General features: G+C 40.9%; 1 protein-coding gene across 1 annotated transcript; it reads right to left on the bottom strand.

Moving 5' to 3' along the window:
* NREP (neuronal regeneration related protein) lies at nt 1-27,036 on the bottom strand. The gene is made up of 5 exons (XM_081826466.1): nt 26,906-27,036; nt 26,477-26,518; nt 25,121-25,185; nt 6,037-6,114; nt 1-1,737 (listed from the first exon to the last, which is right to left on the bottom strand). The coding sequence occupies exons 3-5, from the start codon at nt 25,121-25,123 to the stop codon at nt 1,612-1,614; spliced, it is 207 nt and encodes a 68-aa protein (XP_081682592.1). The 5' UTR covers nt 25,124-25,185; nt 26,477-26,518; nt 26,906-27,036; the 3' UTR covers nt 1-1,611.

The raw sequence follows: 27,036 nt of genomic DNA, 5'->3' as shown, positions 1-27,036 counted from the left end.
TTACCTTACAGCTTGCATATTTATTGAACAAATACTACTAAAATAGCTAAAATACACTGGGTACTTATTGTGAGTGCATCAGTAAAGATCACATTGTTACAAAAGCCTGCATTTTCAGCAGTGCACAACTGCAACTCTACATAAATGCCACAGATGCAGAATACTGTTTTCTTGCTCTATTTACACAGCTGATACACCTACTCTAACAAAGGAGGGAGCAGGAAAATGCACAAGAAACTCAGGCCAATGTGGGAGCAAGAACAGAACGAAGAAGTGCAGTGCATGCATCATCCGTGTTAACAGAAGCGGAACAGTGCAGAACACAGCCTGCCCTGTCAAAGGAAGAGCTAAAAGACAGTTATATAAAAATTAAGGTGGGCTTTCAGACTGGCTAACACAACAACAATCCGTGAGTAGATGGTATTGTCTGGTCTTATTTTTGTTTATCCATTTCATTGGGAGCAAGGACAAAAATGTAAAATCTACACCTTGCTTATCAAAACTGCCAAAGAAGAGTGCTCTGCCTTTTTTTTAATTTTATAAAGACATTTTTTTCCAACTTAATTTTTGGGAAAGGTGTAATTTTCAGATTCGACTCAGATGTCAGTTTTTTTGGATTTTTTTTTTCCAGAGGGCCTTTATTTGAAACGTTTGCCCTTTCTCCCCCCAAATATCCTTTCAAACAAAAAGAACCAAAAGAGACACCTAAAAACGCCTGTCAAAGTATTGCTTTTCTTTCTCTAAGCTAGGCAGGCGAGGCTACCGGAAAGAAGAGATTTGGTAAGTAAATTACAGTTTTGTGATTGCTCCCGCTCCAGGGACTGCACGTCCGTGAGCGCCAGCCGGCGAGACGTGAGTCTCTCACTCTGGTGGCGTTCACTCAGCCTACAACGCGGAAGAAGAAAGCCACACTGAAGACACGAGGAAAACAAGTCAATCCAGTCTAGAGAACAACATTCAGGGAAACAGAGTACCAACACCTTCTTAGAACATGGAAATAAAATATAACTCCATCAGAGCTACCTCGCCAAGGAGCATGTTGAAAGTCCAAAATAGCACCATTCATCAGTGTCTCAGGTCCTGTGGCAGCATCTCGGTCACTTACCACAAGGAAACAATGAGTTTCAAACTACTTCTATACATCAAAAGAGTACATGGATAAAATATAGATATACAGACAATCGATGAACATAAACTACTAGGCTTGTTACATCTAAATGAAAAAAAAAAAAAATGGGGACTCTCAGCCTCTGCGAGAAGCAGTCAGGAGCTGTGTGAGTGAAAAGGCAGGAGTGAACCGGTTGTGTGAGAGCAGAGGGAGTTTGAGTTGTGGAAGACATCGTTGTCGAGAACCAGGCCTGAAGGCCCACCTGTAAGGGTTGTAAACGTGGATTCACAGTGTGAAATTCTGAGCGGTTTCACTTGAGTCAGAATGATTAAAAACTGGTTTGATGATACCTATTTGTCCACTGTAAATTCTCTAAAGCAAGGCTCAGAGTCCCATAGTTTCTTCTTATACTTGATGATTTACACAGAAAAAAATCCCATATATGATACCATGACCTCATCAATACCCATACACCATATGTAATACAAATGGAGGTGTGATGATTAAAAAGGGTGGAGGTAACCGATGCCTGGGGAGTGGAGTTCAATGCTGCCAGGTGGAGTCAGGGAGGCGGCCCCAATCTGCTCATCCTTCTTGCGGTTCACTTCCTTTGGGACGGGAAGTCTTCCCTGAAAAGCAGGTGGACACACACACACACACACACACACACACACAAAGACAGTTAGTCATGCTTCTGAAACCATTTGAAATCTTTTGCTTCTCCCTCCCGCCTTTTATCCCTGAACTCCAGATGTTTTGCAGACAGAGTTTACATATTAAACACAGTTCACCCGAATGTAAATATTAGGTCTGTGGGGGCATGAAGTAATTAAACACTCGCTGCCTTGGCTTCAGGAGAATCAAGTGCTTCTTTAATGGCTATGCCCAGCCATGTGGGAGGCGGCATTCCCCAGAGTCAGGTTTCTGAGAACAGTTTCTAGTAGGAGACAGGGCCCAACATGAGGCTGGGTAAGAGGTGCTCATAAGAGTGTTAATACATTTTCTTTAATGCATTCAGTGGTGGAGGTGGGTAATTGCCAGTTTTCCAATATATAATAAAAATATTTAAAAGGAGGTCACAGCTTGTTCAAAGGTCACTTATGTATGGTTTATTCTCTGAACAACTGGCCCAGTCCATGTGGGCCTGATAATCAGAACCACAAGTGGGCACCAAAGGTGGGAGTGCTTGCAAGAAAGAGGAGGATAGTGTGACACTCAGGCCAAGAGATAGTGAGATCCACCTCGTTTGGCCTGGGGCTATTCTAAGTCAATCCTCACAAGCCTGGTTGTGAGTGAGGTGTTTGTGTTTCTGTCTAGAATAATCCAACCGCAGTGTGACTGGTGCTCCATCAGGCACCCATGGGGAGAAGCTCTCCATCATAACCAAAGAGCAAGAGGACAGGACGAGTAGCCCATTTGCTCAAGGGATGATAAGTCTTAACTTTTAACTTTACCACAAACACCCTGTATATCCCAATCAGATATGAAAATAGTGATTTGACAATAGTCTGTCTTTCAGCCAAACCATTAATTGCTGGAGTTTTCTCAGACACATTATCCAATATGGTTTTAAAAGATTTTTTTTCCTTTTTGCTCAGATCACATGTTTCAATAGGACATGTACAATAAGCTGTTTTGACTGGTTGAATACTTGGGTTAAAATAATAATCTTGCTTTGAGATCTGTAAATTACTGTATTTGAATTTCTTTTTAAGAATTCAACTTTCAAACAACTTGAAACAATGTTTTCAGCAGCCCCAGGATGAACTAAATGTAACAGATAATTCAGCTTTAATAAGTCTTATTTCCTGTATATATTTTTTTTAATGTTAAACACCTGGTATGCCTAAATTTTGTGTTTAAAAATCTCGGACTTTGAGAGCATACATTTTCAGGATGTACAGAAAGTCCACTCTGTGTGTACTTTCATGTTCCAGTCTCAGATTGTGATTTAGAAGTTGTTTTGGTACCCCTAAATAGCAATAGGACCAAATCAGAAAACTGAATTAAAATGTACTCACACATACTTAAGGATCTAAATAAATTTCTAGAATCTGCCCATCATATTGGGCAGTGTTTTTCAGTTGTGCAAATAATTTTAATCTTGAAATTTTGGCATACAATCCCAAGATTTAAAAAAAATGCACTGTAATCCTGGTGCTTTTCAACTGTCTGTCCCTCCTCTCCTCTCAGCCAGTCACCCTGGTTCAAGATAGGACAAACTGAGGTTTGGGACAAATGAAGAACTCAGTGGCTGCTAATTATCACAGGCCAGGAAGGAAAGTCAAAGCTTCCTAAGTATGATTTCACTCAACTACAACTATGCTGTGCCCTTAAAGCTGCTCACTTCAGTTCATACTCTGTTCAGAAGTGAATATATAGTCAGTCTCTGTGTAAGTCCCCATCTTACTAACCCATTACCTCCATGGAAAATACACAACAAAAACAAACGAAGATTGGGTGGGATTCTGGGTAATTTGGGGAGCGGTATTTCCAGGAAAAAAAAATGTGAAGGAGATTATTTCAGATTTGAATTTACCATTTTTACTATTTTTTTCTGTTTTGAGACCACCCCCCCTCCCAAAACGTTCATGTCTTCATTTATTATTCATGTTCTGAGTGCCTACTGTGGCTTGAATACTCAGATTTTAAAGCTACAGGGATTAAAACAGAGACAAAAATAGTCCCTGTCCATCCTGCCCTTTATTTTCTGTATGCGAGATGCCCGAGTAACTGGACAACGGCAAGGCAGTGGTGGTAAGTCATGCGGGCTGGTGTGCTACTAAAGCGCCCTGAGGGGCCACAACCAGACAAGCCAGGGAGAGTTCTGCACATCCTCCCTTTGGAGGCCGGAATTTACTAGATTCCAGTCTTTACTTCCTATCCCTCAGTTTTTGAAAAAAGAATAAAGTCTGCCCCTCACTGAAAGAACTGTAGGCTTCTATAGCAAGGGGAGGAGGTTTTTGAAGAGACGACACAATGTAGTCTTATTTCTCCAGAAGTTGGGCCTTGTAAGAGAAAACAATCAGGCAAAAATAATCCCATCTTCCTCCATCATCCAGCACCTAATGGCTCCCAGAGGACTGAGGATCTTGAGCATTCTAGAAGGCTGGAGGAGCAGGAACAGATGTGTCCAGTGGTTCCCACAGACCGGTTCTCCTGGATGCTTCTATAATTAATCTACCTCAGGTTGGATGGCCCTCTCTCCTGAGAACTGTTCGTGTATGAATCCCTCAGCTTCTCAGTAATGTGCCTCGGACAACGTAAGTCAAGATTATTTTTCTTGATTATGCAAAGATATGCTTTTCCATAGGGAAACTGCTGGGAAGGACAAATATATTATGCTTAGAGGATTATTCACATATGGAGAGAGGAAAGAAATTAACAGAAGACCTGAATCTCAGGATCCACTGTGCCATCCCTGTGGAGCATGCCTCAGTGGAGGCAAGGCCCAGGTCCTGGGTTGGCCTTCTAAGAAAAAGGGAGGCACTGTTGACCTCATTGAAGAACTTGCGTAGTCTTGCCACTCTGGCTGATGTCACCAGTATCAAAGAAAGGACTTCTGGATGGCTGAATGGGGCAGAAATAATGAAAACACTATACTCTCCCTTACTTCTTCCATTATCATGTCTTACCCTCAGCTGCTCAGATGAATTATGCCCCGAGCTTCCCAGTAAAGAATGTCTAGAGTTATGCTATTGCTGCTGGTGGGGTGCTGGTGGGGGTGCTGCTGGAGTGATGGTGTGGAGGTGTGGTGGTAAGGTGCGGTGGTGGGGGGTGGGTAGTGAAGGGGCAGGGGGTGTGTCCTAGGGCGGCGGGTGGGTGCTGGTATGGTAGGGTGGTGGTGGGGTGGAGGAGGATTGGGGTGGGGTGGTGGATTGGTATCGGGGTGATGGGGGTGTGCGTGTGTTTTAAGTAAAGTTCCAGTACACTAGCTCACTTCCACCCCACCAAGACAGCACATGGCAGGGCCAGAATCCTTTTGTTCACCTACTTTCCTAACAGTGGTTTCAACCTGGACCTTCAGAAATTCTCTGGAAGATTAAAAGTGATTTGGAATTGTTTTCTCTTAGTGCAAACTGCCAGTTGACACAATCTCTTCAAATTCTGCCTGTCAGTAAAAGATAGGGAACTGCTGAAACCATTTAGTGTAAGTAAGAGTTTCTCAAACATTAAAATGTCAATAAGAGCTGGGAAAGCCTCACCATGTGTCAATTACACTTATGAAACTTCTGAATGGATATTTTATTTTCAGTGCACTTTATTTTTCTTTCTTAATTGCAAAATCAACAGGTCACTGGTAGAAAGTACAGTCCTCTCTCCTTAAGGTCAAACTGGTATTTACCTTAACAGGCAAGTCCAAAGGTATCTACCCTAAAAACTGGTAAGTGCTGGTGTTGTTGGAAATGGTGTTAAATCCAAAATGTAAATTTGACAAATTTTTTTAATGCAGAGAATTATCACACCTAAGATGTCAGAACAAAGAAAGCATGTTTGTAGAAAATACTTTTAGGCCTAAAAATTAGAAGAAATAAAAATAATAGTTTATGTTGTTTCTTGGGTAATTTGATCATTCAGGCATGATTACCAGACAAAAGTGTCATTTACTTTAATCATCATTCTTGAGTTTATCTACCCAAGAATGGAACAAAGTAAAAACCTGTAAAATGTACATTTGATAGATTCTCAATGAAAATCTGCTTTGGACTTGTCAAGAAAGGAAGATAATGTGAACTTTAAGAGTCACAGCACTTTAGGATATATACATATATATTTCTAGTATATCTTATTTCCAAGGTCATAACAGTACCATGTTAATAGGTTCTTACTGTAGACTAAATGGATATTAAAATAAAAAAAATAACTTTTTTTTTAGTTGCCTCTAAATTGAAAAACATTTTTAACAAAATGGTAGCTAAGGATCTTACCTTAGGAAGCCTTCCCTCCATTTCCTTATTTGGAAATGGTTCTTGACTGACCCAGACAGAGAGCTCTGGGTAATAAACCTATAGAGACATAAAAGCACACACATTCAGATTAAAAACAGCATCCATTCTGAAACCACATGGGATCAACTTCATGAGTTCAATCCTCAATGTCACTTCTTTCCTGATTACAATTTAGAGCGCTGGGAAAGCACCTCTTTCAGACTGTTAGAGTGCATCCAAATGTATACCGCACCCAGGAGAGTTCTGGCTGCCAGTGTCTTCTAAGTCCAGTAGAGCAAAGATGTCAATCAGTGTTCTCATCAGCACGCTAAGTGGCAGCCTCCTGACATGACTAGCTGAGCAAACTAGGGCACTGGGGAGGCCTGACTTTCAAAGCAACCTATAGTAAGTATACTTAAAACTACATGTTTATGAGATAAATGTGCCACACGCCCATAAAACCGTTAGGGGGTTATCCCAATAATTGATTAAATGGCTCAACATTATGCACAAAGCATAAGGAGGACAGGAACAAGCAGCCTGCATTCTCCCCAGGTCCAGGGGGCCACTGGCACACTCTGCCCAGTGCCTGAAAGTAGCAAAGTGTCAGAGAGAGGCAGGGAGATGGGCAGCATTCCCATGAATGATTCAGAGAATTCCAGCTGATGAATCTGGGGATGGGGGCATGTGGGACAAGGTAGAGAGCCTGAGCGGAATTGAATAATTCTTCTTTAAATATACAAAGGGTTATTAGCATAAGAAGTTTGCTGACCAGCTGTTCTCCATCTCCAGGAAAGACAGGAGTAGGGGGTTAGGAATTAAATTACAGCATGGATTTAGGTCAGCTATAAGGAAGGACTTGGCATAAGAATTGTTAAATTACTGAAGGAATTTAGAGAGGAAAACTGTGAAATCTCCTTTAAGAAATTTAGAAACAGAATCTAACAACCATCTGCCAGAGTTAATTCACATCTGATACAGCCCTGCTTGAAGGGAGGGGAGGAAATTAGATAAGATTCCCTCCAGATCTGATTCACTAAATGCTCTAAATAAGCCTCACATTCAATACATAATATGGAGAATCACATCTCATTAATAGGTTAACAAACAGGCTTAACGTTTTTGTTTTTGGAAGCCATAGATGTGGTAGCCTAGTCCCTGGGCTAACTGCAATGTCTTCACTGTCCTGGTCAATCCACTTGGTCAGGGGGCCTGAGCTAGGAAATGTGGATGGCTGTGTTGATTCTTTGGGATAGTCTAACAGTAACTATCTTTGCTTTACTCCGGTGACATTATGACACATCCCAGGTTACAAAGCAGTTGTGCATACATTACCCTAATATATCCTGACAATAAACTTACCATTTCAGAGATAAGAAAACAGAAACTCAGAAAGGTCACCCACTTGTCCAAAGCCACACAGTGAGTATAGGATAGGACTTGAACTCAAACCAGATTTCCAGATTCTCAACTTCCCACTATCCTGATGCCCTCAAATCACCCCAGAATGCAAATTGCCTCCCACCTCTCTCAAAATTACACTAGTCCACAGACACCACACACATTTCTATCTTACATATTTGAGAGCTCATCCTGCAAGAATGGAAGTCCGACTTCACACTGGGTCTGCTTTCGGGGCCATGTGGTTCCCCCAACCTGAACCTCCTTCAGCTTTCCCCTCCTCTGCCCAGATCCTTCTGGGAGAATTCCACCATCTGCCTTGTTTGGGACAAACAAGTCACCCCTGACATTCCCTTTAACTGGGAATGGGTGAAGAAAACAAAATTGCCATCTAAAATATACAAGCTTTTTTTAAGGCTTAAAACAAAGTCACAGCATACCAAATCCTACTTTGTGGTTAATTTTAAGGAGATCCCAATTGGGATCAACTATCGATTCACTTAATATAAATAGATATAAAATTCACCTAATATAAATACATTTCTACATTACTACCTTTACGAGTAGGCTTTAAGTGCAAATTTTAAATATTATACATATTAGCAAGAAATAAAGTTTTATTGTCAACAGAAATGATAAAAATACATGTAAAAACTTAAGCACATGGACGCAATGAAAAGTTACATCAAGTAAACGTATGTCTGTGTTCTTGAGCTTTTCTGTGAGTCTATTTTAACAAAATGACACTGCTTTAGCATTTAGCTTCCAGGTTCAAAGCATCACTACAAAAGCCACCCAAGTCCAATCTGCAGGGGAAAATACCTAGCCTCAGAAATCATTATACTTACTATTCTTACAATTTGTTTTTCCAAGAACTTTTTTAAGAAATACAATGATTTTTTTTTGCCAAAGAACTCAGGAACATGGGTATCTGATAGCAAAACCCACAACTAAAGAAATTTCTTCCCCTAACCCAAATTTTTCTTTTGAAACATAATAATTTATCTATAAATTGACCAAGGGCACTTCTAATTAGGCATTTTTTAGCGTTTGAATCAAGTAATCATTGTCTACTTTAGGAAAAATAAATGTCATTTTGGCCTTGTGGTAAATTCTTCCAGTCTCCTTCAGAATCAGAACTTGAAGCCAAAAATGGCAGGGATAGAGGCATCTCAGTTACATTCTTAAAACTTGAATTGGTTGGTCTCTAAGAACTCAAAATATCCCTGGATATAGCATCTAAAGGGGATATTTAAACTTTTTTTGGTTTTTTTTGGATTTGGGAAAAGTTGGTAGATTATTGGAAATATATACTACCTCCATTACAGCTTTGTTCTTTCTTTTACCTGTGGTGTTTTGAAACTCTAAAATGAAGGACTTAAGAGAAAAGATCTGTGACAACCATTACCCTTGCTCTCCAATACCTCAGGATACCTTTGTCCATGCATGCATTCGCCGCAAGTTTGGGAGGCACCTGCAGTGTGCTGGACAATGCTAGGTTCTAGGGATTACGAGAAATACAGTCCCTGCCTTCTAGGAGCACAAAAGATCATTTTATAAAAGTGTGTTCTATGGGCTAAATTGTACACTCCCCACATACAAAATTCATGTGTCAGAATCTTAATCCCCAGTTAGAATGTGCATACATTTGGAGATAGGCTCTTTAAAGAGGTAATTAAGTTAAAATGAAGTATTTAGGGAGGCCCTAACCCAGTATGACTGGTGTCTTTATAAGGAGGAAAGGAAGACCCAGACACACACACAGGAAGCCCACGTGAGGACACGGGGAGAAGAGGACCATCGACAAGCCAAGGAGAGAGCCTCAGAGGAAACCAGCCTGCTGACACCTTGACTTCAGAGTTCCATATATAAAATAATTGTTTTGCTCTTGCTCAAGTAAAATCCTCAGAACCCCCTGGAATACTGTTCTTCCAGAAGTTAGAAATCACAGAAACAAGCTATATCCTCAACAATGAAGAAAACATGAGTGTTTGAGAAAATACAGAGGGAAGGAAACTGATCGTGTTTTAAATTGGAGAAGATGCAAAGGTTTTGCTTGAATTCTGGGAAAGGCTAAGGGTTGATGCTTGTCACTGAATATATTAGTTAATGCATTTTTTTTTTCCAGTGCTGCATTATCTCACCAACAGCTAAGTTTAAAAACAACAGAACTGATGAAACGAACCACACTGGCTTAAGCACACTAATCATGATAGATAGGTATTTAGATATCCATGAGCAGCTCTTAGGTAAAACCAATTTTCTGCTTTTACTAAATATTTTAAACCTACTACATATTTGAGTAAAATTTTATGATAAAAATATGCTATTTCTTACTGATTCTTTTCCATGTATGTGATGGTTGGGTATTCAAGTTTCAATGGTCTGTCATCCAAGTTGAGAATGAAATGCTCATGGTTTCCCCTTTTTTAAATCTCTTTCTTCGTTTCTTTCTTGGCTTGTTTTACTCTCTGGATAATGCACTATGAAAAATAACTTCATTTTTTTAAGTCTGTAAGATAATTAGCTTGCCAATAATTATTACTTGGCATCCAAATTAGAAAAATAAAATGTGGGGGAAGTCAGAGGCCACTCCTGGAAGGTCCTAAAACCATGCAAACTAGATTATCACTTAAATTTTTTTAACAGTCCCCTAAGCTTTTCATTTAAAAACTTGCAGAATGTTTTCCAATAGTATGGTCCACACACAGAATCAAACGAATTGACATTTCCAGTCACTTTTATGCTGCACGTAAAATTCGAATTGTACCTGTTTATTACCCGTTTCTACCTGTATTTTTCTCTGGACAGCAGAGTAAGTGTCAGTTGGTACCTAAGTTGGCAAACACTCTGGTTTGGGAACTAAATGAAATGAAGTGAATTTGTATGTTTCTCTGTTCATTTACTGTCTTTATCAAGAGCTCTTTGAAGGGACTGTTAAAGGAGAATGATCCCCAAAGGCAGGGCCATGGCTGTCTTCAGAGCCTAAACACATCACATATGTATATGCTGCTTGCTTAATTGGCTAACACACTTTCTTAGAAACCTGCCATGAAGATGTTGCATGGCTTGGTTGTTAACGACCATAATTATAAGATTATTTTCTATCCTTGGTGGAGTTGTGTGTGCTTAAGGAATGCACACACATGGCCCTTTTATGACTTAACAAGGACAGGTACCCACCCCCTGCAATTAGGAAAACAGCAGGGCAGCAGGTGTCCAACCTGCATAATTAATTCTTCGAACAGCAAAGGAGCATATTTTCATAATCTCTCTGCCAATTAAACAGTGTGTGTGTGTCCGTGTGTGTGTTGGCATGTGTACATGTTCTTTTCTGCCTAATTGGCTGGGAGGTCATGAAAGCTGGTACTGTATTACAAGGAGAATTTATATGCATACACATGTACTTCATTTCTGCAAATACCCTTTGAAGTGGTGCTAATAAGAATCTCCCTTTAAATCTACTCTGCTCCCAGGTGTTGCTGGCCATGTGAGAGGGCAGCATGTAAACTGAAACCATAAATGAGTTGCAAGGATCATTTTCTCTGAACAGCATTACATCAAAGATTAGATGGTGCCAAAAGATGATGCACTGAGCTCTCTCTCTCGAGACCTAGTCTTAGCAATCTGCCTAACCCTGCAAGTGCTGTTTGGAGTTGGGGCACACCGCTTAGGAAATGCACTGCAACCAGAAGATAAAAAATAAAATAAAAATACAGAACACTGGGCCATTCAGATAATGTATGTAAGTAACCTCTGCCCATTCTGGAAAGCAGAGTAAGTGTCAGTTGGTGCCTAAGTTGGCAAACATTCTGGTTTGGGAACTAATTGAAACATGCAGCCACCTAAATACATCCATATGCACGCACGCACGCGGAAGCCGGCTGCGGTAACAGTGGGTAATTACAGAAAACCCATTACCAAGCCCTGACCATCGCACTCAGCTGTAAATGCCCTTTCAGGGCGCTGCTGCATTACAACACCTGCTGACACTCAGCTTTTCCATGGCCTGACAAGTTCTTAACCTGCAGAAATGGGGGTAGGGGAGACAACCGTGGTTCAAGGGGGAAGATGATGGTTGATCTCACAAACTGCTTAAGCCCCCTGGCATTTGCTTTGCTTCGGGTGCACAGGTCCACTGTCCACCTTTTATTAACATGCAGCACAACAGGTTACTGCCAACATTACCTGTCAGGCGGGCAAAAGATGTGTAATTCTTTGTGAGTTGGGATGTCTGAAACAAGCTGTGTCGACTTTAATAGTAGAATCCTTTAAATTCACTCTGCTCGTGGTGAAGCCATCTTGAGAGGCCGCTGATGAATATGTGGGAACCTGACAGCTGTGGAATTTTATTTCTAGATTTCAAGGAGGCAGAGAAAGGAAAAGGAAATCTCGCTGGCAACAAAACGAAAGTGTTTACATGTGAAATCAATCGTCAGCACAAAGAGCTTTCCCAGTCACTCTGTTCCACAATATAATATGCTGCTTGTTTGGCTGCTGAGTCTTTAAAAATTTGATTTCTAAGAATAACAGCAAAGTCTTTCAAGAGGAGCAACGAATCAAGTCAGGAGCAAGCCACAAAAGGTTAACATCATTATCCAGCCTTGCTTTTTCACCACTCTCTCAGACTGCTGGGTGATGTGTCAGGGCTTTGGTGGTGCCTGGTTCAAGGCAGGGTGCAGCGGCAGCTGGTGAACACGGTCGGCTGCGAACACGTGCGGCACAGACTCCTCCCCCCACCCCAGCCTTGTTTCTTTCCAACAGGAACATGCTCAGCACAAAGCAATCCACCTAAAGACTCCATAAATCCAAAAAAGGGAGTTACTGATCGAGGAATTCTCAGATTTCTGCCAAGGCACCCTCCCCTGGGCTGGAGGTCAGCCTGGTACAGTAACCAGAGCCAAATTGCGGACTGGACTCAAGGAATGAAGTTGAACACTTCAAATTTTGACTTTTAGTGGATGATTTTTCTTTTCGGCGATAAAGACAAAACACAGTACAAACAGCTGATAACAGACCAAAGTAAACCAGAAGGAAAAGTACAAGAACAAAGCTTGGAAACAAATCTCAGAAGGGATATCTAAGAAGAGATTTTCCAAACAAAGGGAAAAAATAAAGCAGCTTTTTAAAGCTCTGGTTTGAGATTAAGCAGTTTGTGAATGAACAATAAGAAAGTAAAGGCCACAAAACAAGATATTTGCTCTTTTCAGCAGGAAAAAAGAAATGCTGGCCTTTGTTAACTAGCAACACACACACACAAAAGCCCCCTCAGGCATTTAAGCACAGCATAAGCTTTTCCTTGCCCCCATGACCTCAACAAATATGTTAATAAAATCTTTTACCTCCCTGGAGTGGAACCAGAGTAAATATTTACTTAACACATTGCGTTTCTAAGTCTGGACCACCTTACTCCCTTATAGAAATTGGTTTTCACTTGTAATTAAGAAATTAGAAACACTACATCGAGCAATGTTTCTTCTACTTTTAAGGTGAAAGAAGAGCAGGGAAGTAGGAAGGGGGGAGGGAAGAAGGAGACTGAGAAAGAAGAAAACTCTATTGTGCCCCGTACAAGACTGCACTTGTGAATTTCTGAACAAAATCTGTGCCACAAACGAGGGTAATGCTGCCATCTTGCTTTCCAATACCAGACATCAGGAGTTAGCCGTGCTTCTTCCAAGCACATTCCAAGGTTAATAGGAAACATCTAGACTTGCTTTTATTAGCTGGTTTAAACAATTTTAGGTATGCTAGGCTTCACCTTCAAATAACTGTAAGATGTAAGTCTGATTTCTACTCACCAAGGATGCCTTTTTTTTCTTTCCTCTTGTCCTAAACTATGTGCTACTCATTAAAATCTTAGGAAAATTTTCACCAACAATATAGAAGAAAAAGTCCTCAGATATCCGTTTCTTTTGTTAAAGCCGTCAATCAAAGGGCAGTAAGGGTTTTTTTTTTGCTTTTTAATCTAGACATAAGGATTTTGTATTTTTCTTGGGCTGGGTGGAGGATGAGATAGCCAGTTGCTTTTGAGGAGTTTGTGGACATATCAAAGCATTCCTCTGGCTGACATGTTCAAGACTGAGCTTTCCAGAAAGTGTGCATTTTGTCGCAAAGTGCTCATTCCCAAAGAAACTGGTCACTCTCTCCATCCGTGTGCCCTCTCCTGCTGGCAGCTGCAAACCCCCCAGCACTGAGCAAAAGTCATTTCACCGCTCCACCATGTCCCACCCTACCTGCCTTGGTCGTTTAAAGACTGCTATCTCTTCAACAACAAAGAGCATCATAACAGATCACCAGATTTGGAGGGAAAGTCATTTCTATTGCGAGAGGATGTGATTAAAATTGGTTTAAATCAGATGCTAGCTGATTATCTTATAAGAAGAAGTTTGGCTGTAAAAAAAAAAAAAAAAAAGACAAATATAGCCAGATCTGTACCCACAGGCTTTAAGTGCTCAGGTCACACAGAGGCCGCTGAGAGGCTTCCGTATGAAAACTGGCAAAAAACTAAAAGGAACAGAGTAAGATTAGGATGAATGTGCCAGTTAGCTCTGTTTGAGGGCAGAGAGGGTTTGCTCTCAGTAGCCATGTGTCACTACAGTCCTTGTGGGAAGCCTGCTGTTAGAGCAGCAACTCTGGCTTGGTTATGTTAATATTTTGGATCTGATTAAACCCAAGCTACACTGGTCATCACAGTTTTGTCTTTTTTTCCATTTTCCCTGGAAGGAAATATTTAGAACAAAACAAGTATCTAGTAATCACTGCAGCTAATTACAAAGGGCATTTGCTGAGAAACCAAATTGTTTGAATACGACCCCCAAATGAACTCTCAAACAACTTCTCAGATGGCCTAGCAATGCACAAAATCAGAATAGCTTTCCTTCATCAAATGTATTTGGAATCATGTTCACTGTAACTTCAACATTCCCATTTAAAAACAAACTGCTTAAAGGAGAATTAAAAGTTTATCAATGATCTTCAAATACACAAACCGTATATAGTTGACTCTTTAACAACATTGGGGTTAGGAGCCCTGAGGCCCCGCACAGTCAAAAATCTGTGTATGACTCCCCCCAAACCTAACTATTAATAGCCTAGTGCTGACCGGAAGCCTTACCAGTAACAGAGTCAGTTAATACATATACCATATGTCATATATATTATTTACTGTATTCTCACAATAAAGTAAGCTAGAGAAAAGGAAATGTTACTAAGAAAATCATAAAAAAAATACACTGACAGTACTGTATTGTATTTATAAAAAAAAAAAAATCTGCATATAAGTGTACCGGTGCAGTTCAAATCTGTGTTGTTCAAGAGTCAATTCTACTACATAAAAATATAAAGTGATCCTAACTGAGGAAGAAAATAAACACATATTAGCCCAGAGAGACAGTGTATAAACTACCAAGAATGGTAATTTAGAAAGAAAAACAAATTTAACCTGACTCCATTTGGAAACTTTTAATTAACGTAGAAATGCAGATAGTTCTAAGACAGAAAAATGGAAAAACAGAGATGGGCTAACAAGCCAATTATTAGTTATTACCATCATGAAGGTACTAAACAATAAACAACAAGGTACATAGCATTTGATCATCAGATTGCATGTGGAGTACTGCAGTCAATCACAGTGAAAGACAGGACGTTTCTCTGGCTTTCCCTAAGCAATGTAAGATTAGCTGATCAATTTAGTAAAAATCCACATTAATAATCAGATGAATTGTTTCTATGATGCCAAAGAACAAGTTTAATTGAATTTCTGATTGAATTGGTTGTGACAGGGCAGACAGTTAAGCTTCATATAATAAAATTAAACTTTAAAAAGCAGTCCTCATAAAAAAAAAAGAAAAAGAAAAAAATATGCTTAATAAAGATGAAAAGATGTGGAGACTTGGCTCCCAGACCTTGATAACAAGATCAGAACAATTTAAGATTCTATTATCAAGAAGTGAGCAAAACATCCAAGGGCCAGGGGCATTTCATGATGTATAATTAGACCCAAGTCTTCACAGGGCAGCATGAAATGGAGACTCAGTTACAGTGCACAGCATCTAGGCCTAAGAAACAGGCAAACCCAGGTAATTAAGGATCACAATTATGCACAGGAGAAGGACTCAAAGAAGATGTGGGCAGAATTTCCGATGCTGGAGTAACTGAATTGGTTGGGCATATAATCTCAATTATCCAGCCAATTAATCAAACAGTATGTACTACATACCTACTTTCTGTGAGGTCTTGAATATTTGGTAGGTAGCTTTCAATCCTATAGAATGAACATCTTATCAAGAGTACATCCCATTAATTCGGGCTGGAAGTGCCAAATTAACAAACACATTTTTTTCAAAAAAGTTTTTTTTAGAACGAAGTCACCAAATCCTGGGATGTCTATCCAGGAAAGAAGTGGGCTTATAATTAGGTCATCTTTTCAAACTTGAATTCTTTGAACCATACAACAACTGGAAGTCCCTGACAGCGCATGTTTCAAAGAGTGGGTCCATTCCCTGCGCACTCTTCATCCTTTCAGCCAGTATTCACTGAGTCCCCACAATGCAGGAGGCACTAGGCTAAGTATTCAACCATGCGCTGCCAAACTCACACAACACACTGATACGCTAAGATTCAGCAACTGCCTGGCAAAACAAGAGCAGACTTCCAGATTGTGGTCCCAATAAGCCTTCTGGGTAACTTTCACTATGATCACTTAATGAAGGGCATGAAACAGTACTTCTTGGAAAAGTACTTAATAACAATCCCTTACTTGGGTCATGGTTATTACTATCTTAGTAAGTTTGATCCATCTAACTACTCACTCTAGCTTTTCCTTGACAGTTCTGAATATTGGCTGCCAAAGATGCACTGTCTTCTCCTAATTTCTCCTCTTTCCTGTCCAAGGACAGGCTCTATATCTGACACGGACTTTGTCCAACAAAAGCGGTCCTCAAAATGCCTGGACCCACTTTAAACACAACTTTTGTAGATTTCTCTCTGTTCAGCCACCGGACTGCGGTACTTTTCCCTGCTGGAATTGTATCAAACACAATTCAGACAGGAAGGCTGTTACCTGCCCCAGTAATCAAAGGACAGTGGTGTGTGATGGTGATCTGAGTACCAGTTGGAGTGGAGAAGGGAGGAGCTAGAGCCGGACGACCACACCAAACTTCTGTGCACATTACGAATCTCCCCCTTGTTCTAATCACTTAGTGGCTCATATTATTACTGGCAACCACTACTCAGCTATTCTCCCTTTCTTTCCAATCAGTGGCTGTGGTTCCCGATTTCAGCTTCAACGGGGCAAACAGACCTGCCTTTCACTGGCCACATTCTCTTGTGGATCTTCTCTTTCCTTTTTCAGACACGAGTCACATTTTATTTTAGTCTATGAAAGTAAGGATGAATGTTGAACAAGCACGGTCTAAATTTGAGGGTTTAAGAACATCTCCAGCTAGATAATCCTAACACTTTTTAGGGCACAACGCTTAGAATGGAAACCACGCTCAGGTAGTAACAGGCAATGATTTTATTTATGAAGATTTCGTCACCTTGGGACACCGGAGCTGGTGACGCTCTGCCATCACGACTGCCTCAGTCAGGCTGCTGACACACCAAGCGCGGAACCGCTGGGAAAGCAGCATCCCCAACCCCGCACGGAACAGCACCGCATGGCCTGTGTTTTGGAGGACATGTGTGACTCTACCCCAGAATGAGATTTCTCCTTTAGCAGACCACTCCAAGTGAACTTTTTGGACTCTCTTAGGACCTCTTCTGTTGAAAGACGTGTACGAGAAGGGAGCTGTTTCTATAGTAGGCTTACATTTCATTTCGCTATCCCCCTACCTCCCCGGACTCTGAGTCTTCCTTAATGATCAGGGAAGGGGGGCTTTTCAGTAGTCAATTCAGAATCTGTCCATGCTTATCTCATTTCCTGGGCCATAAGTTTTATAACCTGAGCTGTCACAGTTCTGCAAAGCATTGGGCTGTTACTAGCTATAAATCTCAAGGTGAGTCACCTGCTTCTGCCCAGAAATAACCAATCTCCATGTATCCATGACTACTGACTCATTCATTTATTCCACAGACATTTACTGATCACTAAGGATGTGCCAGTTCCTGGACAGGTACTGAAGCAGCGATCAGACTGGTTCAGAGACGTCGTGGGATCTGTTCCAAGGTCCCATTAGAACATGTCAGTGAAGGTTAGGACTTCCTTCCACTTTGTGGAAAGAGAATGCCAATCAACTTCACTAGTTGTTCTAGAGTTCCCTCTCAGTGATGAAACTTTTCCACATCTGAATTCACCATCCTGACTGTAGAGGAAAAGAAAAAACAAAACAAAACCAAGGCATCACAGTCTCAGCTGCTACCAAAAAGAGGGATGATGCTCTTTTACTAAGGGTCAGTGTTCTTGTTTCGAGTTTACAGTGTTGGGAGGGTAGAAAAACAGATTGGCAGAAATAAGCCAGCCAATGAGTAGAATGTTGTAAGTGTGATGCTTGTATGGAGGAGCATGAGATTATTCCTGCTGGACGTGCAGGGCTGAATTTTGTAGAGGAGCTGTCATCTAAACTCAGACTCGAAGAATGGCTTTTGTCAGAAGGAGCATTCTTTCTAGGACTGAGTAAGCAAAGACATAGGAGGGACTCCTGGGGTATGTTTAGAGTAACAAGTGGCTGGTCCCTCTAGGAAAATATATTCCATCATTGTTAGAAATAAAAGATTCGTTTACATAGTTCTTGGCACGGCTGCCCAGCCACAGAAATTAAACTTAGGAAGGTCTAAACAGAAATTACAGAATAAAATTACTTAGAAGTATGAGGTGAGAGTAAGCATAAAGAATTCAAGGAACCATGCTTATCTATGTTACTTTTACCAAGAGAATCGGGTAAGTCCAGCCACATCTGACAGGACTAAAAGAGCTAGTGAAATCATTTCACATTGAAAATCTCGAAGCTGGGGCACCTGGGTGGCTCAGTCAGTTGGGCATCTGCCTTCGGCTCAGATCATGATCCCAGGGTCCTGTGATCAAGTCCCACATTGGGTTCCCTGCTCAGCAGGGGAGCCTGCTTCTCCCTCTCCCTCTGCCTGCCGCTTCCCCTGCTTGTGCTCTCTGTCAAATAAGTTTTAAAATCTTAAAAAAAAAAAAAAAGACAAAAAGAAAATCTCAAAGCTGGGAGTATTCTAAGCTAGGAGTCTGTGCTATATCCAGAAGAAATTCCAGAAAAACCCGTCTCAGTCTTGGCTTTCTCCAACTTTTGTGTATCATGTGATGAGATTCCCTTCAAATGGTCCCTAGACTACTGACTAACTTAGTAACAGCCTACAGGCCTCAAAGTATAAACAATTTGATGATGATGATGTCAGTGTTGCCTTGGATTTTGAGTAAGTGTGTCTGGCGAATCAGGAAGACGTGGAAAGAGAGAACCAACTGGGTCCCTGTGCTTGCAGCTGATGAACACATGGCTACCCCCAGCTCGCCTCACAGAAGGGAAGCGTGGTGCCTCCTTCCGGCAACGCCCTCTCTGGCCGCGCGGGCAATGACGCAGCTGCTGGAATTTGCCAGGGACCTGCTGCCACCTTCTCGAGAGAACGTGGCCCCTGCTCCCTTCGTCCTTCCCAATTCCGTGTACCTAGGGCCCTGCCTCCTCTCCGCCACTCCACCCCAGCCCAAGGACAACGAGGGGCAGCAACACAATAAGCTCACGTCTAACCAGAAGTACATGTAAGTCTGTGATGTTTTCTGTTGGGCAGTCAGAAGATGAAGAACCTGACCGGTTGGGACCCAAGTGCTAGCCTTGGGTCATCTCTAAGATGCCAACTTGGTGGCTTCCTCTGGCTTAGCACATCGAGTCCTGACTGCGAGGTCTAGTTTGTGAGGCCTGTTCTTGACAGCACGGGGGCCCTAAATAGGAAGGACAGTCCCTACTGTATAAAAATGCATTATGCTTACTTACTCTTGTAAGCATACCTTTCTAATGTACTCCCTTTATCTAGAATTCACTTCTCTCTCATCGAAATCTATCCAAGTATTTTTAATTCTTCATTCACTTAATAATTATTAAGGACTAGTATGAAGCCCTAGGGATAAAAAGTTTAAGAAGGCGTGGTACCTGCTCTCAAGGAGCAAACAGTCCGCTTCCAGGTTTCAAATGTAATGCCAACTCCAGTCACTTTTATTATTAAACTCTACACTGAGGACTTTGAAATCATATTCAGGCTGAATAACAATGAGTATCAAGCTTGATTAGCAATGTCTGCCACAGGTGCAGCAGGACGTGGTGGTGGCATGCATACTCGCCATCTCTGGGTCTAGCTTAACTTCTACCTCCTTAAAAAAATTTTTACCCTATCATCCCCATTCCCCAGTGTTCAGTAACAGCATTCTTCTGCATCTTACAGTTCAGAACTAGATTATGCCGCATGACATTAAATTTGTCACACACGTTAGTCTTCCTTCCACAACTAAAATGTAAGTTGACTGAGGGCAGAGGCCAAGTGTGCGTCTTTGGTAATGCAAAAGAACTAAGCACAAATAAAATGCTCAAAAAATACTTGTTCAGTTGGCATGGGAATAGAGGCACAATCCTACCATTAACTCTTCTCATTCTCTTCAGTACTTGCAGGCATGGCACCTTTGTGTCCTCAGGGTCATCTTCATAACATCACAGAATCAGATTATACTAGAAGTGAGGGCTTTAAAGATCCAGTACCGGGGTCAGAGCTCCCCCTGGATCCCGGAGGGGATTCTTATGGCCACAGGAAATGTTGCTGTGAGCTTTGAGCACGACAGCTGGATCAAACCTAGCGTGTCACCAGGTTGATGGGAGTGTGGCTCTAGAACCAGTCAGTGTGAGCAACTGCAGGCCACACTCTTTTGGCAAGTGGCTTTACGGCCTAACCACAACTTCTGTCTCTTGTTAATAAATAATGGAAAATAATTTACTATGAAAACTAAAATTACATTCACTTCAACTTCCTAGCTCCTAGAAGAAGGTAAGGATACAAATTACTTCCAGATCACCAAAACTAAACATAATCCAGTCATTAAGGATGAATTTTTAAAAGTCCAACCCAATATTTATTGAGCTTCTAACATGTATTTAAAACTCTATTAAGCACTGCATATGAAATTAACCCTCTGGGAGCCTGTGATTTTTTGGTCAACGGAAGAAATGAATCTGATCCAACCAACAAATAATGCAGGGGAGTATAATCTAGTGTTACACCCAGGTTAATACCATGTCATTGCTACTAATAACTGAATTGATATTTAGAATTTAGTTGAGAGCCATGTTAATGCTTAAATCCCAAGCCATTAGAGCTGCTAATACTTGTCATGCACTAGCAGATCAATTTCAGGGTCACTGCTATTTTTTAAACCACTGAGACAGAAATCCTTGAAGCTGTCCCTACCTGCAAAATAGGTCTAGAAATACCATTTCGGATAAATTTAGACCCAATAAATGGTATTTTTAGCAACCATAATTTCTACAGATGTGGGCTAAGATTTATGGTTAATCTGTTTTCCAGTTCAAAGCAAAGGAGTTTAAAAGTTGTTTTAATATGTCTTGATCAACCAAGATGACATAGTCCAAAGTACATTCAGTACATTTTTCCTCTGATATATTCAAATTGGATTTGCTGATAAGATTTCCTTATCCCTAGTCTTTTCCTGTATAACAAAGGAATTACACAGATCATTCAGGCAAGTCCTTCCCACTCCTCTATCACTCCAGCAACATTTTGAATAACCAAGATGAATCAGGAAATCAAGTTTTTTGTTGTGTTTTAAGCACAATTATTCCAATAACTATGTCAATGCTCCATTTCACTCTGGCTGTGAGGATAAGACCTTAATAGACTTTTCAGCCAGGCATACCACTACGAAAAAATATGTGCCAGACCAAGGAAGCCAGTATCTCTCCCCAAGGCTCCCCAGTCAGTCCAAAGTGGATGAATGCTTAATGTATAACACTCATCACCTAGAGGCTCCTCATCTAATTTAGTGAAGTATTCATATTTTATTTTATTTTTTTGAAGTATTCACATTTCAGAAGTGTATTTTTCTACTTTAGAAGTATTCATTTTAAGATTTAAAATAAAGTGGATTCTTTAATGATGATCTCCTTTACATACAATTTTTTAAGAATTCTATCAGGTTAAAATAGAGTGACATTCTGAGTAACGGTTTATTCCAAGATTTCTGCTCAAATGCCTTCTCCTGTCTGAATTATCTATATAATCAAGAGGAAGCTGGACTGGGGTTAAAGCTAGATAGAAAATCCCTACTGTCCTAATTCCCCAAACAATCCCCAATCTCTCCCTCATATTGTGCTGGAAGGTCCTGTGTAAGATAGCACCATATAAAATTACCCTCCTAGCTACTCTTCAGCATCTCCCCAATCAACTGAGCAACCTGTAAATTTACATTCCAAAGCCCAATGGCACAGCTACCCATAGGACCTCATCCCTCCAATCTTTGTCTTTCTCTTTAAACAAGAAAACCTTATGTTAATGGAGAGATTATTCAAAGAGTCTCCTTGTAAGCTCATGAATGCCACTTCACAGACTGTACAAAAAGCAGAACGCTATGAACGGTACAATAGAGTCAACTCATCTTTTTGAAAAGCTCAGCATCAGCCTTTGAGAGAACTTAAATTGTTCCAACTCTTAGATCTCTATTAAAACATAATGAGTCCATGTGTATGCCACTGTGAGTCCATGCACACACATACGCAAAGGCAGGTTTACTGCACAGAGGGTAGTCATGTTGAAAATCAGGACTTAACCTTGACATTGGATTAAGTAGTTCATTTTTTCAAACTATTCAATAAGATCATCTGCTCATTCTGAAGTATTTTCTTCTCATTGACATATCTGAAGTGCCTTTAAAATAAAACACCTAAACACCAAAAACTCACATAAAATGTATCTTAGAAATTCAAATTTAGCAAAAAGCCAAATCTAAATTAAAGACATATGGACGAACTCACAATATCTTGTTAACTACAAAAATAAATAAATAAATAATGGGCAACTGGAAAAATGCACATTTACTACATAACCTAAAAAGTTTGGGAATGAATTATTGAAAAGAACACTCTGGTCAACTAAGACATAGCAAACTATACTCAAAATTACACCTTTTAACAGTACTGAGTTGTACAACACAATACATTGTAATCCATAAAAATTGTGCCATCCCCCGCCCCCTGGAATTGTGCTCAGAGAGTCCCCTACACAGAATACAATGTGATTAGTGCCTGGGAGAGTTAACAAAGTGGTTGTATTTTTTTTGATAATGCAAAGGCACTCTAGGATTCTTGAGTTTCTTCAAATTGCTGTTGTGAAACATAATCATTTTGGGGTATGTAAAATGTCTAGATGCTGAATCGCTCTGTTTCGAATTCTGAGGTCTACCAGTAATTTCTTACCGTGGAGTGAGATTATAAATTTGTATCTGGCATAAGCCCTTAACTAAACCAGCTAAATACACTGAAATTAGATCCTCTTTAGTGTTTTAAATTATATAAATGGAAATACATATTTAACAGAAAAGGCATGTTCATATATTTTCCAGAGGTGGCCAGGTGTTAGATCTACTGCTTCCCTAGCCCAAGTTTCTACTGTATGTTGGCTAAGTCTTTAAGTAAGCCAGTTACAGAGATCAGCAAAGTAATTCCAGTTTTAATCAAGGAAGGAAAATAACTTCATTTTGCCAAAAAGGAGAAAAGGAGGTGCCACTAATAACAGTTTTTTAAAGAATAAAATGGAAACTTCTTTTTAACATTAATATATGCAAAGACTTCTAAGAGCTCAGGCCTCCCGGAATAAGCGAATTGCTAGAAAGTTACTTGGAATCACCCACAGACAATAACTGTCGGTGGTTTCATTTCAGGCAATGGGCTTGTGCCAAAAGGGACTGACATCTTGATGAAAGGATCACCAAAAAGTTGTGAGAATTTTTCCATGAGTAAAAATCCTTCCAAGAGCAACAAACTGTGATTTCTCATTCTGCCACCATACATAAAGGACAACTGTAAGAAATTAACAACATGTAATAATAATTCAGATTTGCTCTTCTGCATTCAAATCGTTCCAACTTTCATTCTCGGCTTTGGCACACACGCTGGCCTTTCACGAAGCTCATTCCACTCACTAATACAGAAACATGATATTTACTCTCGGAGCCTGACCTATAGGGCTGGTTCTGGCAGGGTTAGCGGTCAAATTTATGTTTAACCAAACTGGTCACCTGACATATTACAACATACATGAACCTTCATGGTCTACCTACGGTGACACAGAGGGTAAGATTCTAGATAAAGAGCTAAAAGATAAGCTGATGGGGCGAGTCTCAGTAAAAAGAAAAATAAACAAAAATACTTTGCAGCAGTTCATTTTATTACCATCCTAGCACTCTAAGACAATGACTGATCAGGAATTTAATGTGAAGTTAGGAACCGTTTGCACAAAACCCACTGACCAGTTTAATTTTCTGTTCATCCCTTTTGCCCTTCCACCTTAAGTTCCTTAATTTGGCCACTATGCTCTAAGTCTGAGCAAGAGCTATTTTACTTGAGGCTTTGACACCCACCTGTTGAACTGACAGGTGAGGCATACACAAAAAATAAAGAGCTTACTTGCTAACAGGATTCAAACTGAACTCATTTAATTGCTCTGATTCATTCTTCTCTTTGGGAAGCTTATACTTGGGTTGTTCTCAAAGAAAACATCAAGTGTATCAGATTCAATTTTGATTCATTAAATTCCACCCTCGTTTAAAAAAAAAACCCCTAAAACTAAATTTGGAAATCACACATTCTAAGTGGCAAAGAGGTGTTTTAGAGAGTATAAACATCTGCAGTGGGACATGCTGTACTTAACTGCAAAGTTGCAGGACATTTCTATTATTTTTTGCAGTCCAACCTTATTTCCAAGGAGGACATTTTTCATAGGAGGTCAGTATACTTAATCAGCTGCTTCTAATGCATACTTCATCTCTTTTGCTCTTTAATCAGTCATCAGACATGAAACTGCCCTCTCTGTGGATCATAATACTTATCTGAAATAGTCACACTTTCCTTTAGAGGTAGCATGCTTGACTTCTAAAACTGAGCAGATGCCTCTCAGAAGCGAAGTCATAAATCTGCAGAAAGTATCAATGCTAATACCATTTGAGATACAAGAGACAGAGTATATTAATATCAAAGTCTGTGCTCTTCATATGGATCGCTCTGAAGGACAGCAGAGACTACGGCTGTTTGGTTAGCGGGATACAGACTCCTACTCCGTGGGTAAGTTCTGGCTACCTCTAAACTAGGACCCACTGCGTTGTCTGACACCTACTGCTGCCCCCTCTTCCGTGCATGTCACGACACATCACTCTTCTTAAAGAACAGAACGGTTTCCGTTGTTCAAGTTAAATAAATCTTCGCTTCTGAAAGAGGAATTTCAGTTTTCTATTCAAAATGATTGCAAATCAAAAGCTCTAATTCACCACATCCAGTTCATATAAATTGCTGCACGGCAAAGCTCCCACATGCCGGAAAAGCGAGACCCTTTTAAAGGTCAAATGGGGTAGGAACAATAAGGGGTGGAGGAAGGAGGAAGGCGGGTGTTTGATATTTACATGAAATAAAGACTGACAAGAATCTACTGAGAGTCTCCTCTGATGACCCATTCTTACCATTTTGAGAATCGTTAACAGTCTTGGCCTTGCACCCTCCCTCTCTTCAGTCCAGGAAGACCAACCTGCAAAATATGTTTAAATACAGTAGACAAATCGCCTCACCACAGGTCAGCAAATGAAAAATGCTGTTTAGAGGTTACAGACAAATAACCATTTTCTGTGGTTAAGATAAGTCACATGCAAATTATTGTAACCACTGGGGCCTCGGAGAGAGCTTTCCAAGGGTCTGTAGGCTTAAATTGGGGACAAAGGAATCCCTGGTTCCGGGCTTTGCAGGGTCCTGGGCTATTCTTAGTGTTTGGTTCATCTTTAAATTGAAGGAGTTCAAAAGGTTTAGCAACTTAGAAGTAGAACCACGCGATAAAAATAGATTGTTTTCTGGCTGCTCTTTGTTCCCAGACATACTACCAGCAGTATATTTGCAATCAAGACAGCAGAATAGGAATCAGCCTTCCACCGTGTAGTGTAATGCCTCAGAGTGGATATTTTTGGAAATGGCACTGCATTACATAACCTTCCGTGTTTAAAAAAAAAAAAAAAACTACACTGGGGGGGAAAAAGTCAGGGATATACACCATTATGCCCTTCTCTCTATACCAAACAAACACTAATGTATATGCTGCGGTGATTTTCCTCTCAGCCTTTATGTCAGAACACGGTTCTTTTGTTAACATAAGTTATGACAAAAATAAAGATGAATGGAGAAACTAAAAGTTCTCCAAGAGGGTATCATAAGCTCTTAGAGTTTTCCTATAATGTTATTATAGATACACATAAATGCAAATCAGATTATTATCATCATGGAGCAGAAAGAATGCATTTATTTTTAAGCCCTCCCTCCCCCAAAGTTCAACTGCTTTATAAGAAAATGCAGAAAAAGTGTTGCAAGATCGAATGCCTGAGAAGACCCTTGGCGGCGGCAGCAGCGCGGAGAGAGTAAGGAAGTGTACGGATGGAGGGACACAAATTCATTTAATAAAGGGGATGGGGGTGCATGCACCAAAGTGCATCTAATGCAAAGAAACAAAACAGTTCCTAACAATGCTTTATAAGCAAGAAGAACAAAAATTAACCACACCAACAAGCAAAAAAACCCCACCCCTTCCCAAAAGAATTCTCCCTCTTAACTTGTGCATTAAAAAAAAAAAAAAGCCCAAGTTAAATTCCAGCCTTAATGCAGCAGGACCAAAATACCAGAATTTCTTCAAGATATACGCTTCAGCTCTTTCAAATTTAGAGGGAAGAAGCATGAACTCTGCAGGGTTGAAGGGTCCAGCTAAGAGCAATGGCAAGAAATCGACACAAAAGAGAAAGCAGCGCTCCCGGCCGGGGATGGGAATAGCATATACTTACAGACAAAAGCCCCGCTCCCTGTTCACTCTCTCCTCTCTACACCTGAAACACAAATGTGGATGAAAAAGGGCATCATGCTAGAAAGACAGCTTGGGGGTGGGGGGGAGGGGAGGGGAGGGGGAGGGGAAAGGGGTGGAGGAAGAGGAGAGAGGAGGGGGAAGGGAAACAAAACCCAAACCGGCTTCACTTCCAAGAAGTGCCGCCGTGGAAAAAGAAGGAGGGGAAGGTCTCCCTGCCTCGCGCTCTCTCCAAGAGTGTGTGTGTCTCTTTCTCTAAGAGTCTCAGTCTCTCCCTCTCCTCTCTCTCTCTCTCCCTCTCTCCGCTGCCAGTGTGCTAGTGAACAATGAGCTAATTCTGATGGGGCTGGCGCAGCGCCAGCGCCCCAGCCTTGCTGCCACTGTGCGGCCGCGGTGGAGCCAGACTGCTTACTCGGCAGGAATCGGCGACTCGGGGGCCCCATCGGCGAGCGGCCAGCACGCGCGCGCCCCGGCACCCCACGCCCCGGGCGCCCCGCGCCGCCCCCACTGCGCCCGCCGGGCCCCCGGGGGACAAAGGGGCCC

This window comes from Leptonychotes weddellii, chromosome 7, assembly GCF_054177405.1.
Source record: "Leptonychotes weddellii isolate Sample4059 chromosome 7, ASM5417740v2, whole genome shotgun sequence".
Classification (NCBI taxonomy): Eukaryota; Metazoa; Chordata; class Mammalia; order Carnivora; family Phocidae; genus Leptonychotes; species Leptonychotes weddellii.
This window is presented reverse-complemented; position numbering and strand designations above follow the sequence as displayed.